The following is a 20338-nucleotide window of genomic DNA, read 5'->3' on the forward strand; positions in this document are numbered from 1 at the left end:
AAATTCATAGTCCTGCAACCTTGACTCTCCACTAGCAGCTGCCCCATAATATGAAGTAATCTCATCAAAAACAACATCTCTAGAAACAACGAAGCAGTGAGTTGTTGGATCCATGCACTTCCAACCTTTCTTCCTTTCATCGTAACCGATAAAAATGCATTTTTTTCGCCTTTGCATCCAACTTCCCTCTCCTTGACTCCGGCACATGAACATAGCAAATTGAGCCAAAGACTTTGAAGTGCTTTACACTAGGTTTTTCTCCAAACATCAACTCATAAGGTGTCTTCATATTGTTTGGACTCAAAGGCAACCGATTGATCACATAAGTTGCACACATCATACCCTCTGCCCAAAGAGCTTTAGGTAGGTTTTTAGCATGCAACCAGCTTCTACATGTCTCCGTGAGATGTCTAATTTTCCTTTCAGCAATGTCGTTTTGTTGTGGAGTCTCTGCACATGAAAGTTCCCTTCTTATTCCAAATCTGCGACAAAAAGAGAAGAACTCATTTGAAATAAATTCTCCCCCATTGTCAGTTCGCAGCCGCTTAATCTTCAAGCCTAGAACCCTTTCAACATTTTCTTTGAACTCCTGAAACTTTAAAAAGGCATCTGATTTGTGCTTAATACAATAAACCCATGTATATCTTGAATAATCATCAACAAGTATCATCAAATAACGAAAACCAGAAAATGAAGGAGTTCTAGTAGGACCAAATAAATCACCATGAATGCATTCCAAAGGAGCCTTGCTTCTGGATTTGGAAATTCCGAATGGTAGACGATGAGACTTCCCGAATTGGCACCCTTCACACACTTCTTTGCTGGGAAAAGTTGTCAAACTAGGCAAGCCATTCACTAAGTTCTTTTGAACCATAACTCTCAACTTAAAAAAGTTCACATGCCCCAATCTAGCATGCCACAAAGATGCATTCTCATTGCAGCTCACTTTGTCAATATAAGATGAAGATGCAGACAACACAAATGTGTCTTTTACCCTTCTACCAGTATGCACAACATCTGCCTTTATAAACTTAACATTCCGGAGAAATTTAACATCATGTGGCCCAAACAAAACACTATAACCAGCATCCACAGCATTTGGGACAGAAAAAAGATTTTTCTTCATGCCAGGAACATGAAAAACATTATTTAGGGTGATAGAATCGTTACCTCCATCATTGATGACCACAGTGCCTTCATTCTCAACCTTGTGAACTGTATTGTCTGCTGTCACCATAGCTTCATTTCCAGTGTGTGGTTGTAACATGGAGAGCTTTGATTCATCACCGGTTAAATGATGGCCACAACCGGAGTCCACAATCCAATCATTCTGGAAATTAATTGAAGCCAAGGCATTTTGAGTAGTTGATTCCATCACCGATGACGGGCCACCATTTTGAGTAGTTGATACCATGAAACATTTCCCCCAACTATCTTCATCTTCACCACGACTTGAGTCATGAGGGCCACCATTTTTCCTAGCATAATTCCCTGAATTGAGCTTCATATCACAAAACCTTTTGATATGACCAGGCCTACCACACCGATGACACTTAATCTTCTTCTTGTAATAAGAGGAAGATTCACGAGGTCCATCATTGTCATGCCTCTTAAACTCCTTCTTCTCAAATCTGAAATTCTTCTTTCCATGAGCATAGAGTGCCTCCCCGGTGTTGGAATTGCTTGATAGTGAAATCCCAGCCATTTGTCGTGCTAGAGACTCTTGAGAAGACAACAGATTCTCAAACTCTTCCAAAGACGGTTGTCGATCCCATCCTTGAATTGAAGTGACAAAAGGAGTGTACTCCTTTCTCAGCCCACGAATAATATGCCTTCTCACACGAGCTTCAGAAATAGGTTCATCTGAATCCAATACTGAAATTTCCGAACACAAATTTTTAATCTTCAAGAAGAACTAAGAAATTGAAAGATCACCTTGGCTTGAATTGGCTAGTTCATTCTCCAACATTTGTAGTTGTCCAATGTCCTTCTTGTTGAATAGCCTGTTGAGAGTCTCCCAAATACCATTTGCTGAAGTGCAATTCATAATATGATCGAACAAGGCAGGAGAAATGGATTTCTTTAGTGCAAATTCTGCCTTTGCATTCAATGTTGTCCACTTCTTCAGATCTTCAGCGTTTGCTTCGATGTTCTCCGGCGGAGCTATATTAGATCCACCAACTGATAGAGCGTTGGTTAAAACGTCTATAATAAACCCTGTAAAACATCATCGTTAGTATAGAATAAGCAGGGATCGTTCTTTCCGGAGAATTGAAGGGAACTCTAAACTTTTAGTGTTAACAAATAATGGGGGGTTTGAGATTGATTATTAACTACTAAAATAAAACCTAAATTATTATTTACATGATCGACTTCTCTTTAACAAACTTAAACCAAATTTACCATTACACCACATAATTACAAGTTCGAACCTATCATGCATTCTAATTCAACCAATTACATACTTTTTAGACACCAATACAATTAGAGCCTTAGGGGATCATCTAATCATGCAAGATTTCAATTAACATTTAGATTGACTTAGGGCCTAATCTAAATTTGCATGCAATCAAATTCAATAACACTTAGAGTATAAATCAAATTCAATTACATTTAAGCACCAAATCTTTGTTGGAGACATGTTTCATGTATGGCGTCACCCACCATGGTTTTACATGCAAATTTCCAGAATTTTTACCACTTTTAATCAACACAAACCGAACCTACTTAGGGCATGATTCGATTTGTGTCAATATGGTTGATGAATCTAGCACTCAAACACAATCTTAGGGACTACATCCAAGCACTAAATTCATATGCACATATCTGAAAATTATCTAAAAGTATGAGAAAGATGATTGGAACACAACAATAGAAATACAAACTCATTAATTATAGGAAACCATTAATTTGGTAAAGAACCAAAAATCCAATACAACAATCTGAAAATTTCGATTCTTAATACAAAACAATAATCCCACACAAACATCATACTACAATCTTCATAGACAAAGTATTGTAAAAAATCAAAAACGAACAAACCCGTGGGGAAGAGTTGCGAAAATCACACGTTGTAGGAACCTTGGAGGTGTGTCTTCAATGGTGATTTCGGTGGAGATGGAATTTGTATATGGGGAGAATGGCTTGCTGTTTTGGTAAAGGATGTTTGAGGTAGTATTTTGGTAGAGGTTTGGCTCTTGAATGCAAATGAGAAGTGATGATATTTGAGAGGTGAAACCATGTATATATAGAGGAAAGATGGAGGGTTTAAAATTGCTTCTTTCTTCCTATAATAATGTCATGCTTTAATCCCTAAAACATGGAAAGTTGTATTCCCTAAAACATGGCATGCTTTAATCCCTAAAACATGCCATGTTTTATTCCCTAAAACATGCCATGTTTTATGCCTTTAATGATCATCTTCTATTTAATTGTTGCATGACTTGGCTCCATCTTTTTTTTTTAATTATCTCTTCAATCCAATCTGAAAATAAGAAAATAAAATCATAAGTAAGAGATAATTAGTTTCAAAACCTAACAAGGATTCCTAGTCAAACTAGGACTCTAGACCAATTATGCGTTTTTAACTCATGTAAGCACAAAAATACATCCAATACCGCACAACACTCTTACTACGACTCAATGACTCAATAGTACAATAATAAGGGCTAAGCAAAGTACAAATTGAGGTAAAAACATGTTAAGAACGTCGCACAAAATGCTCCTATCAACTACCCCACACTTGTCTTTTGCTAGTCCCTTAGCAAAATAAAACTAAATGATACACTATTGCCCCTAAATGACTGTCTCAGAATCTCAAAACACATAGTTTTCAAGTTTAAGCATTTGAATGTAAACACATAAATTCCAAGTTTCATAAACATGCTTCATAGTATGAATAAGTCAGATACGAGACAATAAACATTTAACATGTTTAGTCAATTCAATCCTCCTCACAAGGCATACTCTCTTCTTTTCACTCAGATTCATGGTTATCATTCACACATAAGTATATGCAAGAGAAAGGATATTAAGGCATCAAATAACTTGCATATTTCAACAAATGAAAGCACTTTGTGAATAACATAGGAAAACCTCATTTAACAACTAAGTGCACAAATGGACCAAAACCATATGCTCAACTCTTGTGATCATCTCCACAAACCAAGATTTGCTCATTTTAAGAATCATTAGGATCATTAGATAAGGTAAATGTTTAGGTGTAGCTAAAGGCATGGAATATCAAGGAATCACAAAGGTAATCCTATAGACTTAGCAGAGTAAACATCATCCTTATGACACCACACACCATCAGGGGCCGAATATAACAAGTTGAGCACAATCATCATTCTAACCACAAAGTGAACATGGACAAAGGTCAAGTAAAAATTTTTAGACCTTCAATTACAACTCAACTCCAAATCACAAATGAAAGACAACATAACATTTTTTTTTCTTTTCTTGCCGAGTTCATCATTATCTTTTTTTCTTTCTTTTTCTTGTTTTTTTTTTCGGCAATGCTTGCTTAAAAGCTTGTTGATTTTTTTTTTCAAATGTTTTCCACCCCACACTTATTTCATGTATCATCACAACATCATCTCAATAAGAATTCTGCCAAATCTATAGGACAAGGTAGAGGTAACTATACTAAGCATGGTGATAACATAGGTGATGAAGAAAAGGCTCAATGTAGGCTAAAATGTGGTTCAACTAAGGGGTCCCAAACAGGGCACATATAGGGATACATGGTTGTTTGGCTAAAGTGGTGGTATTCCTAGAAATGATCCATAAATCATTTTCAAAATCAGAGCATTTTATGACTTAAATGTTTCAACAATCACAAAAGTGAGTTCTAGTAAATTCTAGAGTCCATTAAAAGCTATGACACATAGTTATTGAATATGCAAAGAATAATGAGGTTCATGAATAATCAGGAAATTTCAAATTACATCTCATGAAAAAAAAAGTACATATAAGCTCAAAAACTCACAGGTTGTTATGGACTTTAAACTAACCAAAACATGTATGTCATAATCAATCAATCCAAATCTCACATGTTCATACCAAATCCACATCATCAATGAAAATTACAATTCAATTCGTATGAAATGCAAAACCATCATCTATGTATTTTAGAGACATAATTATCCTAGACTTTAGGGGCATCCTAAGACTCAATAAAGCAATATTTTTTTTTTATTTGGATTTTTTTTTATCATGACACAAACAATCAATGAACTTGCAACCCTACCCCACACTTAGAAAATTACATTGTCCTCAATGTAAGCTCAATAGTAAGAATGTAATTCACAAGCATAGAATAAGATCACATATCAACACATATACAATTCAACCATAAGAGTGAATGGATTAGAAAATTCAAACTCCCGTAGACGACTCCTCCACAGATACGGTTGAAATGAGTTGCCTCCCATGCAGCGCTTGAGTTTTATAGTCTCTCAGCCTAGACTCTCTCATGTTCATTCTCCGTTAGGCGCATCTCTCACAATTGTCTCCTCATACGTGTGCTCCTCAAATGGCTCATAGTAGGGCTTAAGTCGATGCCCATTCACCTTGAATGTCTTCCCTGTTGTATCACTTTTAATCTCAACTGCACCATGAGCAAACACGTTAGTAACAACAAATGGGCCAACCCAACGCGAACGAAGTTTCCCTGGAAATAACATAAGTCTCGAATGGAATAACAGAACTTTCTGGCCCACTTGGAACTTCTTTCCTCTAATCATTTTGTCATGGTAAGCACGGGTTTTCTCCTTGTAAATCCACGAAGCATCGTAAGCCTCATTCCTAATCTCCTCAAGCTCATTGAGCTGCAACTTTCGATGTAGACCTGCTTCATCCAAGTTCATGTTGAACTTCTTCACCGCCCACCATGCTCTGTGCTCTAACTCCACTGGAAGGTGACATGCCTTCCCATACACCACATCCCAATAGGTGTCTTGTACGCGGTCCTGTAGGCCCATAATGCATCATCCAACCGATCACTCCAATCCTTCCTTGTTGGACCTACAGTTTTCTCCAGAATTCTCTTGATTTCTCTGTTAGACACTTCTGCCATGCCACTTGTCTGAGGATGATATGGTGTCGAAACTTTGTGGGTTACTCCATACTTCTTGAGCAATGCCTCAATTGTCCGGTTGCAGAAATGAGAACCTCCATCACTTATCAAAACACGTGGTACTCCAAACCTGCAAAATATGTTAGTTCTCAAGAAACCTGCAACCACTTTTGAATCATTAAACTTGGTAGACTTTGCCTCCACCCACTTTGACACATAATCAACAGCCAATAAGATATACACGAATCCTCTAGATGAAGGAAATGGACCCATGAAATCTATACCCCACACATCAAAAATTTCGACAGTAATAATAGGAGTAAGGGGCATTTGATCTCTTGGACCAATCTTACATGTCCGTTGACACCTATCACAAGAAACACAAAACATGTATGCATCTTTAAAAATAGTAGGCCAATAAAATCCACATTCAAACACCTTCAAAGCTGTTCTACGAGGCCCAAAATGACCTCCACATGCCTCATTATGACAAAAGTTAAGAATTGACCTATGCTCATTTTCTGGGACACATCTCCTAATGACTTGATCACTACATTGTTTCCATAAATACGGTTCATCCCACATATAATGTCTAGCCATTTTCTTCAATTTAGCCTTATTAGCATGCGAAAGTGTACTAGGAAAAGTCTTAGTAACTAAATAATTGACAATGTCTGCATACCAAGGCACACTTACCTCCATCCCAAAGAGTTGCTCATCTGGGAAAGTCTCACGTAGTGGCTCTCTTTCCTCATCTCGCACGATTCTACTCAAATGATCAGCCACCACATTCTCACTTCCCTTCTTATCTCGAATCTCAAGGTCAAATTCTTGAATCAACAGTATCCACCGGATCAACCTGGGCTTAGCATCTTTTTTAGTCATCAAATATCTTAATGCGGCATGGTCAGAATACACAATAACTTTAGAATGCAAAAGATATGATCGAAATTTTTCTAAAGCAAAGATTACAGCCAGAAGCTCCTTTTCAGTAGTCGAATAATTTATCTGGGCCTCATTAAGAGTCCTAGACGCATAGTAAATTACTGTAGGCTTCTTTTCTCTTCTTTGGCCCAACACTGCCCCAATTGCATAGTCTGAAGCATCGCACATCAATTCGAAGGGCAGGTTCCAATCCGGAGGACAAATGATGGGTGCACTAGTCAACAACTCTTTCAATTTCACAAACGCTTTCTCACATGCATCATCCCATATGAACGACACCTCCTTTTGCAATAGGGTACACATAGGTCTCGCCACCATGGAAAAATCCTTGATGAATCTCCTATAAAATCCTGCATGACCAAGGAAAGAACGAACCTCTCTCACAGTTGTGGGAGAGGGTAAGTGATGCACAATATCAACCTTAGCCTTGTCTACCTCAATACCCTTAGCAGATATAATATGTCCCAAAACTATCCCTTGATTCACCATGAAATGACATTTTTCCCAATTAAGAACAAGGTTAGTTTCTACACACCTTCTCAAGATTAACTCTAAGTTCTCTAAACATGCATCAAAGTTTTTTCCATAAACACTAAAATCATCCATAAAGACCTCAATGATATTTTCGATAAAGTCAGAGAAAATAGCAAGCATACATCGTTGAAATGTACCTGGTGCGTTGCACAAACCAAAAGGCATGCGTCGATAGGCAAAAGTGCCAAATGGACATGTAAATGTCGTCTTCTCTTGATCCTCCGGATGAATGCATATCTGGTTGTACCCACTGTACCCATCTAGAAAACAATAGAACTCGTGTCCAGCTAATCTCTCCAACATCTGGTCCATGAACGGCAAAGGCATGTGATCCTTGCGTGTTGTAGCATTCAACTTCCTATAATCAATGCACATCCTATGACCGGTCACCAACCTCTGGGGTACCAACTCATTCGCCTCATTTTTCACAACAGTCACCCCACTCTTCTTAGGCACAATTTGCACTGGTGAAATCCACCGACTGTCCGAGATAGGATAGATCACTCCACAATCAAGCAGCTTGATCACCTCATCTTTCACGATTTTCATCATTGGTGGGTGCAATCTCCTCTGAGCATCACGTGTAGGCTTGGCGCCATCCTCCAAAAGTATCCTATGAACACAAGTTGTAGGGCTAATCCCCTTGATATCCGCCAAAGTCCATCCAATAGCGATCTTGTTCCTCTTAAGCACATCAATCAATCTAGCTTCTTGCTGCTTACTCAGTGTTGATGACACAATAACTGGTAGAGTATCATTCTTTCCAAGGTACACATACTTCAAATGATCTGGAAGCTCCTTCAAATCTAACTTTGGGGCTTGTACCACAGATGGTAACAATTTATTAGTGGAAATGGGAATTGACAAGAAAGAGGGATACCTTTTGTATGGTTGAGCTTCAAGTTCATTCACTATTTCAAAAATTTTGGGCTCAAAGTTAGCCCACTCCTCTCTTGGGACACGGTCCCCATGCTTGTCAAATCCGGCCCCTTGCTCCATAGCTAATTGCTATGCTTCCAACGTCTCTGACATAACCTGTGCAATAGAATCATCCACAGAATAACACGAGTCAATGTCAGAAACTGGGTACTTCATTACCTCAAAAATGTTGAAGCTGATAACATTTCCATCAAACTCCATCGTCAAACTCCCATTTGCAACATCGATGCATGTCCTTGCAGTTCTCATGAACGGTCTCCCCAAAAGTAGTGGAGTTGTCTCTAATGGTGATATCTCCATGTCTAGCACATAGAAATCTGCAGGAAAAATCAAGTGACTGACCTGCACAAGGACATCCTCAACATACCCCTTAGGGTACTTGTTAGATCGATCTGCTAATTGGATAATCACATTATCATTCTTCAAAGGTCCTAATCCTAGTGATTGATAAACATTATATGGCATGACATTTATCGAAGCACCTAGATCAAGCATAACATTATCAAATAATGTGTTACCAATTTTACATGGGACAGAGAAACTTCCCGGATCCTTCATCTTAGGGGGTAGCTTCCTTTGTATGACAGCTGAAACTGTCTCATTCATCTTCACTACCTTTTCTTCCCTAATTTGTCTTCTTGAAGTGCAAAGCTCCTTAAGAAATTTCGCATATTTAGGGATCTGCTTGATACACTCTAACAATGGAAGGTTAACTTGCACCTTCCTAAAGACCTCTAACACCTCCTCATCAGATTTATCCTTCTTGCTCTTTGCAAACCTAGAAGGGAAAGGTACATACGAAATAGGATTAGTTTTAACTAATTCATTTGAGTTAGCATTTGTACCTTTGTGTGCTTCATGGATCGGCACACTCTCCTTCTTGGAGGTAGATGGATCTTTCTCCAAGACATTCATCATAGTCATCTCGTCACCCTCCTCAAGAACATGGGTTGTTTGGGCCTTCCTAGAAATACTAGGCCGCTCCTTTAGCTCGAGTCCACTCCTTGTCATGATAGCTTGGGCTTGCTCATTCTTTGGGTTAGGTATGACACCACTTGGCAACTTTCCTTGCTCAGAAAAACGGCCCATGAAGTCTACTACCTGACCCATATGCGTTTTTAGCTCCGCAATGTCTTTGCTATTCGCTTGTTGACCCACCACCAAAGTTTGAGTCACGGTATTCAATTGACTTTGTCCAGCAACTAAAGATTTCAACATCTCATCATAATTAGGAGTACTGGCCACGTTGGGAGGTGGAACATTGAGTAGTGGAGCTTGTGGTCTAAACAAACCAGCCGGACGAGGCCCAAATTGCATAGCATTCTGATGTGGCCTTAGTACATTCTCATTATTGGACCACCGAAAGTTTGGATGATCACGTAGGCCAGGGTTGTATGTATTCGAAAATGGATTGTACCTTTGACCTCCTTGATAACCAAGGGCATTGACTTCCTCATACCCTCCACTAGAAGCAACTTGAGGACACTGATCAGTAGGGTGCCCATCCGTACAGATTCCACAAACTTGAGCTCCACTAATCTTCATGAAATGATTCATCATCTTGGACAACTTATCAACCTTGTCCTCTAGAGCAGAGCTTGAACTCGAGTTAGTCTCATGTACTTGCCGTGTAGAACTAGCAGATGTTCCAAATTGTTGGTTGTTCATAGCTCTCTTCTCCAAAAGATCTTTTGCTACTACATTGCTCTTGTCCAAAAACGATCCACCAGCAGCTGAATCAAGGAACTCTCTTTCCATTTGTAGCAATCCTTCATAGAAATATTGAAGCAACATACCTTCTCTAATCCCATGGGCTGGGCATGATGCTACAAGAGATTTGAACCTCTCATAGTAATTGTAGAATGACTCATCTGGTCCTTGCTTGATTCCTGTTATCTGCTTCCTGATGTGTGTCACCCTTGATGAGGGAAAATACTTCGACAAAAACTCATTGACCATTGTTGTCCATGAAGTAATCCTACCAGCAGGTACCTCAAACAACCACTTTTGAGCACGATCCTCCAATGAATAAGGAAACGCTCTCATCTTTACAATCTGAATGTCTGCTCCTCTAGGGCACATAGTCTCACAGTTGAACTGGAACAGAGTGAGATGTTGATTGGGGTCATCTCCTGAGAGTCCATGGAACTTAGGCAAATGATGCAGGAACCCACTCTTCAACTCAAAATCACTCGTCTTGCCCTCCTCTGGAACATGGTACGCTATGTTAGAGGATGATGTCCCCCCAACTGCTCCTTCTACTTGGCCATTTTGCTCTCTGATCGATGCCATTTCTGGTTTTGGAACTAAGTTTTCCTTTGTTCGGCTTTGAACTGTGGGCACTGGATCAAGTAAATCGAAATTCAATTGGCCCAAAGGACATGGACTTGTCAACAATTCTAACTCTGGATCCTCAAAGAACAATGGATTGAGCCTACCACAACTTGATGAACCTGGAAATGGCGAAATAAACCCAAAGTCTCTTTCTTCTTGAAATGAATCTGACTCAATGGAAACGTTATCAAACTGATCTTGAGGCTGAATTCTTTTCAAGCGTGCACTAAACTCTTCGGACCAACCACTAATCTTGGACATTCATGAGCCTGAAAAGAACAATTATTAGTAACTTTACAAAGTATGAAATACAAGTATAAGTAAATACAAACTTTTTTTTCACTTTCATTTTCTTTTCTTTGTTTGTTACTGATTGATTGTTACAAAATCTACAAGTGTAAAGTATTACTAAGTCTAATTGATTTTATTCACACACAATCCTAATATTTAAGGTACGTGGAGCAGAGGAGCTAACTGTGCAATGGACTGAAATAGTCCCAGGTAAGGGTCTTGCTTTATCCGATATACCTTAAAAGTTACAATATCATTTTCTTTTGAAACTATATACATCTATTTATACAAAGTTATTTTCTAAGTTATAAAGTGAGGTGGACGTGCGGCCTAAGTACGTCGTCTAGACACAAACTCATTCCTTTGTTTCAGAAGGCTGGATAGCTAGAATCAGAGATAGTCACAAGGCAGGACTCATTTGTTGGACACCACGGGGGCCACATCCTTGAAAGGATGCTTTCCCAATCGACTCCATCACCGAGATGTATGTCAGTCTATGGGCCTCTGAGATCCAATTTTGTAAACCTTGAACCAGGGTAATGAAAATAGCATGCCCCTTACTCAGCTTGGAATAAATTTGTGTGTTAGACTGCTCGCAAAGTGTTAATAAAAACCGCCCTCAACCCCAAGTGACCTTAGCAAGGTACAAATGGAGGGTTAAGGCTAATATTAACAAAATGGACTTTACCTATTCCGTTCACTTTATAACTTACAATAAACTAAGCATAAATAAACATTTAGTTTCCTTATTCCGTTCACTTTATAACTTACAATAAACTAAGCATAAATAAACATTTAGTTTCCTTAAAAATTATCTAAGTGTAACAAGTATCCTATATGCATACTACAACAAAATTAAAACATTTATCACAAATTTTTTTTTTTTTTTAAAAGTTTAATTTTTACTGTGCGTATTTTACTGTTACCTAGTACTGTTCACATACATTTATTTTTTAATTTTTTTTAATTTACTATTTACTGTACACAAAATTTATTTTTACAAAGATAAAGTTTTTTTTTACTTTTTATTTTTACAATTTATAAGTATTTTTACATTTTTACACTTACAAAAAAAAAGTAAAAAAAAAATTTACAGAGATTTACTTTTTTTTTAGATGTAAAAAAAACTTTTAATTGTTTTTACTGAATGTTACTATTCACCGTACTATTCACATGAATTTATTTTTACAAATATACAATATAGTACAAAATTAACACTTCAAAGAATTGAGATTTTCTCAATTCCCCGGCAACGGCGCCAAAATGATAGAGCGTTTTGTTAAAACGTCTATAATAAACCCTGTAAAACATCATCGTTAGTATAGAATAAGCAGGGATCGTTCTTTCCGGAGAATTGAAGGGAACTCTAAACTTTTAGTGTTAACAAATAATGGGGGGTTTGAGATTGATTATTAACTACTAAAATAAAACCTAAATTATTATTTACATGATCGACTTCTCTTTAACAAACTTAAACCAAATTTACCATTACACCACATAATTACAAGTTCGAACCTATCATGCATTCTAATTCAACCAATTACATACTTTTTAGACACCAATACAATTAGAGCCTTAGGGGATCATCTAATCATGCAAGATTTCAATTAACATTTAGATTGACTTAGGGCCTAATCTAAATTTGCATGCAATCAAATTCAATAACACTTAGAGTATAAATCAAATTCAATTACATTTAAGCACCAAATCTTTGTTGGAGACATGTTTCATGTATGGCGTCACCCACCATGGTTTTACATGCAAATTTCCAGAATTTTTACCACTTTTAATCAACACAAACCGAACCTACTTAGGGCATGATTCGATTTGTGTCAATATGGTTGATGAATCTAGCACTCAAACACAATCTTAGGGACTACATCCAAGCACTAAATTCATATGCACATATCTGAAAATTATCTAAAAGTATGAGAAAGATGATTGGAACACAACAATAGAAATACAAACTCATTAATTATAGGAAACCATTAATTTGGTAAAGAACCAAAAATCCAATACAACAATCTGAAAATTTCGATTCTTAATACAAAACAATAATCCCACACAAACATCATACTACAATCTTCATAGACAAAGTATTGTAAAAAATCAAAAACGAACAAACCCGTGGGGAAGAGTTGCGAAAATCACACGTTGTAGGAACCTTGGAGGTGTGTCTTCAATGGTGATTTCGGTGGAGATGGAATTTGTATATGGGGAGAATGGCTTGCTGTTTTGGTAAAGGATGTTTGAGGTAGTATTTTGGTAGAGGTTTGGCTGTTGAATGCAAATGAGAAGTGATGATATTTGAGAGGTGAAACCATGTATATATAGAGGAAAGATGGAGGGTTTAAAATTCCTTCTTTCTTCCTATAATAATGTCATGCTTTAATCCCTAAAACATGGAAAGTTGTATTCCCTAAAACATGGCATGCTTTAATCCCTAAAACATGCCATGTTTTATTCCCTAAAACATGCCATGTTTTATGCCTTTAATGATCATCTTCTATTTAATTGTTGCATGACTTGGCTCCATCTTTTTTTTTAATTATCTCTTCAATCCAATCTGAAAATAAGAAAATAAAATCATAAGTAAGAGATAATTAGTTTCAAAACCTAACAAGGATTCCTAGTCAAACTAGGACTCTAGACCAATTATGCGTTTTTAACTCATGTAAGCACAAAAATACATCCAATACCGCACAACACTCTTACTACGACTCAATGACTCAATAGTACAATAATAAGGGCTAAGCAAAGTACAAATTGAGGTAAAAACATGTTAAGAACGTCGCACAAAATGCTCCTATCACCAACAACAGCCCATAACTCTTCTCCAACCAAATAGGATTGCATACAAGATTTCCACATCTTGTAATTTGATTGGTTGAGTAGCTCTATGCCAAGGCCGACACTCCGACTCGAGGACTCCATCTCTTGCACCAGCACTGGTTAATCTTCAAACACTGATTGATCTTCTTCTCCAAGGGAATGACACAGTACCTACCAGCCCTTGAGGCTCTGATACCATGAAACAAAACAGATACAGTAGCAGATAGAGAAACAAACACAGTAGCAGATCTCTCTTGCCCAAGATCAATAAGCCAACAAAGAAGAAGAACAAACCAGAAACCAGAAAATACACACAGAGATGAACTGAATGGAGACTTTCCTACTCAAAAACAGATTGTACAGGGCTGTTCTCTTTCTTGATATTCCGAGACCAGCTAAGCTACTTCTTAAATAAAACAAAGGATAATTCTAGACACATAAGGACTCTAGAGACATCTAGTAAGTGATACAACATATATAATGACACCATATTAAAATACATGTCTACAACATAAACTTTTCAGATTCCAAAAAGGACTTTAAATCAACAACACAGAGGATCCAAACGATAAGATGTAGAGGCAACAATTGAGGCAGAGATTTCACTTCGGGTAGTCATCATAATCTTGCTCCCCTTCTTTGCACCCCCAAATGGCAACCTGAATTGATCCCAATCACTAAGGTTCTCATCACAGACACCATCTAGTACAAGCAAAAACCTCTTCCCCTTCAATATTTTCTGTAATTCAATCTGAACACAATTCAAACTAAACAGATGAGAATCCTTTCCCCCAGTAGCCGACTCGAGAACAGATTTTGTTATCATGTACAGGCCATAGTCTAAAGAAACAAACACCCACATTTTCAAATCAAATTTCTTATCCACATCTGCATCATTGTAGACGAGTTGTGCAAGTGTTGTTTTCCCAATCCCACCAATCCCCACTATAGCAATTACAGAACATTTGCCCCCTCTTCTTGCACAGTCAACACCAATTTTTTGATCTTATACTTATCTTTATCCCTTCCAAATACACAAGACTCATCAACCAAAGAAGTCGAATTAGGAACGCTCTTAACTCTCAACTGGATGATTTCTGCGGCAGAGTACCTTTCAAGTTCTGTTACTAACTCATCCAGTTTCAGTTGCATGTTTCGAATCTCAGATGGTACGCCAGAATAAAAGGGGATCAATTCATGTACCTTACTCCGACTGCTGACCTCCACTTCCAAACAAGCCAATCTTCCAAGTCCCAAGTCAATCTTGTCCAGCAAATCTTCAGCATCCAAAAAACCATACTGGAGATGCTCAAGCAAATCTGCCGCTGCCTTGTTGATGCAATGTCCCTTCTTGTCTAAATCGTCGACACGAGCTTGAATGTCCGTCAGGGTCCTCTTCAACTTCCTCAGATTGTCGTCGACTCCAGTGAGCAAGTTATTCTTTTGCTCAACGAATTTCGAGACTCTGTCAATAACAACCTGCAGAATTCCCGACGTAATGCCGGTCGATAGTACAAGGGATGCTATCTCCGCCATGCCGAATCTCCAAGAAATGAAGAAGATGAGCGTGTTGGTGTTTAGTGTTTAGTGTTTACTGAGATGAAGCAAAGCTCTGGGCTTTGTCTTTATTCTATAGTTGTGTCGTGTCAGGTCAAGTGGTCAACTTTGGGCAGCTCTTCTTTCGTGCCTTTCCCCTATCTTTAACTTTAATAATCCTATCTCCTCATTCTCACCTATCAATCCTCAGCCGAACAACTCACCTCAGCAGTTTGACTTTAACAATCCCATCTCCCCATTCTCACCTAGAAGAGGAAGATTCGGATGATGGGTAGCAACAAAAATTGAACTGAATCGATTTTTGGTTTGCAAAATCGAATCTTGACGTAGTTGATCTCTGGAAAGAATAAAGTTGGGTTAGACTACCAAACAAGCTTTGCATTATGAGCAATCGGAAACTGTAAGGTATGGATCTCAGCTTTTTTTTGGGTAATGAAGTCTTGCTTTTGTGTTTGCTAATTGATTGTATCTGACTGTGCGACTCATTCCTGCCCACCTTCTTGCTTTCACACTTCTGTAATTCAATACGAACTGTCTCAATTATATGTTTTTTTTCCTTTTCGAATTATCCCTGCAGATTTAAGCTGAGTACTTCAGAAATGTAAAGTCCGGGCGAGACTCAAGAGTTATCGGATTCTTTCCAGAAACTGGTGGATGCAAAGCTTAGTCAGGTTCAAGATGAGCATGAGACTTTGCCTCATCATTTGAAAAGGTTATTCCTGTATTGTTCACTCTTTCCCTCTGGTTATGAATTTAGAATAGATGAGTTGGTTCAGTTATGGATAGCTGAAGGCTTTATAAGAGAGATGCAGAGTGAGAGAATGGAAGATACTGCAACTGAGCATTTCAATTCCTTGGTGAAGGAAGGCTTCTTTGTCTTTTCTAGATGTGATTTCACTCTGGATTTTGATTCATTGCTCTGGGCTCCGGCAGATGATCCCAGCAACTTCTTGTACATGGTAAATCCTAGCAAGCATTCATTATTGGAGGACACCATTTCTTCAGGTAATTATTTCAAAGCAGTGGATGGTAAGTTAGATGGCGCCTCTCAAAAGACTAGACATTTGTCTTTCATTGGTGAGGAGTTTGATGAGATGCCTTTTGGGATTCTTCAAAACTTTAAGGATTTGCGCACACTGCATATGCTCTCTTGTTGTGGGTCTTCCATGAAACACGTCCCTCGTGATTTTTGTTTCACCTTCACGTTCTTGAAAACCTTAAATTTGAGTGGGACATCGATTTCTGAATTGCCTAGTTCCTTTGGGAATGTGAAATCATTAAGATACATTGATGCCTCTCATACACCTATCTCACGGTTACCTGAATCAATAGATTCTCTTCACCATTTACAAACTATAAAGCTTAGAGGTTGCAGACACTTTGTTCAGTTGCCAAAGGGCATGAAGAAGCTGTCAAATCTAAGGCATATTGAGCTTGATATCATCCGGCAATTGGATTCCATGCCTGGACACTTGGGGAACTTGACTAAACAGATTTTGCCAGCATTTCTTGTTGGTAGAGCTGATGGGTGCCGTGTTGGGGAGCTGAAAAATTTGAATGATCTTCACGGGTCATTTAACATTTCAAGGCTCGAAAATGTGTCAAGCAAAGAAGAAGCTGAAGAAGCTGCCTTGTTCGGAAAGAAACGTATTCACAGGTTGGAGCTTCAATGGAGTGAGATGTTTGTTGAGTGTGCTCAGCAAGAGGAAATACTAGAATTCCTTCAACCGCATTCTGGCCTTAAAGAGTTGCAAATACAGCAGTACAGCGGGTCCATACTTCCGAGTTGGATTAGCAATCCCTCTTTCACTGACCTTGTTGCCATTACTCTCTACAGATGCAGAAACTGTAAACTTTTGCCATGTATGGGACAATTACCAGCTCTTAAGTCTCTTTCTATTATAGAGGTCAATGAGGTGAAAGAAATTAATCACCAATTCTTCAGAAAAGGCCTAGCTGATCATGCATTTCCTAAACTTGAGAGACTAGAAGTTGACATCATGCTCAATTTGAGACTGTGGAAGGATGTACAAGTAGGTGGCTTACCTTCTCTTGTTACACTCACTCTGGACTCCTGCCCAGAACTTGTCACACTTCCAGAACCTTTTCTTTTCAAATCTCTCAAGCACTTGGAGCTCAGGTGCTGCCCAAAGCTTATGGTGTTGCCCACCGGTGGACTACCAACTTCACTTGAGTTTTTCTTGCTATTGAATTGCCATGAACTGAAAAGTTGGTGCTTGAAGATTGAACACTGGAGCATGTTCTGTCATGTGCCCGCCATATGGTTTGATCATGAAGAGATAAAGGTACATGAGAAAATTTTTACATTTCTTTTTCAAATGCTTTTCAATAATGCTTGAACAAGAAGGAAGTACTGCCTGTGCTAATCGGAGTAATCTTTGAGGGTGATGTATGGGTTTTTTTATTACTTGTTAGTTATAGACTAGATTAAATCATTGTTCCTTTACCAAAAAAATAAAGATAATTATTATTGTTTGTGAGTGCTTTCACTGAAATATTACAGCTTTCAGTGAAACGTTGTTAATATTCTTATGTCTTATTTTGATCAATCATCTGCGTAAAACGCTGGAATACACCATTTACGAGGAGCTGAAATGGTGTAGTCTGCTAAGAAATTCGAAATATTCTGCTGTATAAAACCTGCTTAGTTGCTACCTTTCATTTAATAATTTGTATGAATTTAACATTTGACTTATTTTGCTCTCTCGCTGATAAGAGCCCACATTCATACCTTGCTTTCCTGAATTTCAACCTCACTTGGCATAGATTTTCTGTTTAATTCTCAGAAGCAAGCTTTGCAATTAGCCTCACTTGCAATAAGTTGATCGCAGTGAGTTTTATTGTGAGATGTTGAACACCATAAAGCACAGAAAATCAAACTTTTGTATTTACACTTGGTGTGACTGGTTATTTAAATTTACTCATGAGTTTGATTAAAAATGATTTAAGGGTTGCCAGAATCATGGAATAAAGACAGAGACTAGAACTTGAAGAGATTAAAAGACTTGTACTAATTTTTTTATTTAGTTAATTAAGTCCTTTTGGTTCCTGGTGTGATTTGTGGATCATCTAGGGACGCTGTGGAATGACAGACTCGTTGACCTTAGCTCAGGTCTCAGCTATGCCAGCGGAAGTGCAAACCTATACCCAGATCTCAACAAATGAACGGGATTGCGGAACGCGACAGGAAAGAGAGTTTGAGTTGCTCTCTCAGAAACATAAAAAATCATCAGATGATTCAGATCTTTCATATTCAGTGGGAATGCAGGTACTATAAGATATTTTACTCTAATTCAGAGCTCTTTCTCTAGCTATGTTTATCGTTTTCCTTTTACATGAATTTAAGTTCATGATCAGGGGTTTTTGGGTAGAGTACGTTATGATCTATTTTCTGCAAAATAACCCTTATGTAAACCAGTGGTACCCTCCACCAAAAGATTTATAAAATTTCAGTTGTTGCATGACAGTGTGTTCTAACAATTCTTTCATCCTGTTTCATGACAGAAAGTTGTGTTCGAGTTGGACATACACGATGACAAGTCCAAGAGGGAAGTCATGAAGACAGTCTCAAGGATCTATGGTATATGTACTACTGCACATACTCTCTTTCTCATCAATGATCGAATTAACCTGATACTTAAGAAAGTCTGATGTGCTTTAAGATCAGGCGATATTAGCTTCTCGTAGCTGGTGTAGCTAACTAGTTTTGTGATGGCAATAAATGAAAATTCAGGGGTAGATTCGATTTCCATGGACATGAAAGACAAGAAGCTGACGGTGGTAGGTAATATTGATATAGTACACTTGTTGACTAAGTTGAGGAAGCTCTGCCACGCTGTGATATTGTCGGTAGGACCAGCGAAGAAGAAAAAGGAGGAAGGGCAAAAGAAAGAGGAACCCAAAAAGGGCGATGAGAAGAAGAAAGATCCCAAAGATGAACCGGTTGAGCATGTCACTCTCTGCGCTTCATACAACCCAAATGGTACGGGTTATAGAATACATACGGATGAGAACCCCAATAGCTGTGTCATCTGCTAATCTAAAGGGTTAGAAAAGATTGAAGCCAAGTTGAATAATGGGTCAGATCGATGATTTTGATATTGTTCTAAGAGAAGCCATATTGTACAGTAGGGGGACTAAGGGCTGAAATGCTTTGTTAGGATCAGCAAAAGAGGGTAAGAAGGCGAAATATCTAGAAGATGAAGAGCTTCTCAAAGTGTACTATTCAAACAGAACACTGATGACTACCTTACTGGCTGCAGTAATAGTCCTTTCGAACCCGTGTCGTCTGATTCACTGAATTGGAGGGTTGGGAAAGGAAATTCCATTCTTAATCCTTTATTGCGTTTGGGATGCAATAGAACCTGTTGCATCTGCTAATTAAGGGCTTGCTTGATCGTTTCCAAACGGACATCATCACATATATGATCCAAGCGATAAGACATAGAGGCAGAGGATCTAAAGGGTTTCATACATACTTTTTTGTTGTGGCTCAAATCCAGGACGTAATGAACTATTTTTTAGGGTGAGAAACACTCTGTGGGGGAATTGATATTCTATTATGTACAGACTATTCTAGCACGTCTCACTCCATCATAGTAGTTGCAAATGTTCTATTCCCTTTCTTGCACAGACGGCACCCTCTTTTCCATAAAGCAGTTTATTATAGGTTCTAGGGTATCCATAATAATTAATAAAACCAGAAGAAAAGTGAAATTGTTAAATTCTCCAACTACCCGAAATTACCCGAGTATATTATTGTTCACCAAACTCTAAATACTATTTGAATGATACTATTATGAAATT

At 38.1% G+C, this 20338-nt stretch overlaps 2 protein-coding genes across 2 annotated transcripts; one reads left to right on the forward strand and one right to left on the reverse strand.

The window, feature by feature from the left end:
• Positions 1 to 14498: 14498 nt before the first annotated feature.
• Positions 14499 to 15490, reverse strand: LOC126792394 (putative disease resistance RPP13-like protein 1). The gene is made up of 2 exons (XM_050518823.1): positions 15163 to 15490; positions 14499 to 14959 (listed from the first exon to the last, which is right to left on the reverse strand). Exons 1-2 carry the CDS (start codon positions 15488 to 15490, stop codon positions 14499 to 14501), a joined length of 789 nt encoding a protein of 262 aa, XP_050374780.1.
• A 216-nt stretch (positions 15491 to 15706) lies between these two features.
• Positions 15707 to 20166, forward strand: LOC126790273 (putative disease resistance RPP13-like protein 1). Its single transcript, XM_050516451.1, has 5 exons — positions 15707 to 15916; positions 16089 to 17817; positions 18606 to 18800; positions 19037 to 19112; positions 19266 to 20166. The coding sequence occupies exons 2-5, from the start codon at positions 16318 to 16320 to the stop codon at positions 19568 to 19570; spliced, it is 2076 nt and encodes a 691-aa protein (XP_050372408.1). The 5' UTR covers positions 15707 to 15916; positions 16089 to 16317; the 3' UTR covers positions 19571 to 20166.
• Positions 20167 to 20338: the final 172 nt, after the last annotated feature.

The sequence above is a fragment of the Argentina anserina genome, chromosome 4 (genome assembly GCF_933775445.1).
Source record: "Argentina anserina chromosome 4, drPotAnse1.1, whole genome shotgun sequence".
In the NCBI taxonomy this organism is placed as follows: domain Eukaryota; kingdom Viridiplantae; phylum Streptophyta; class Magnoliopsida; order Rosales; family Rosaceae; genus Argentina; species Argentina anserina.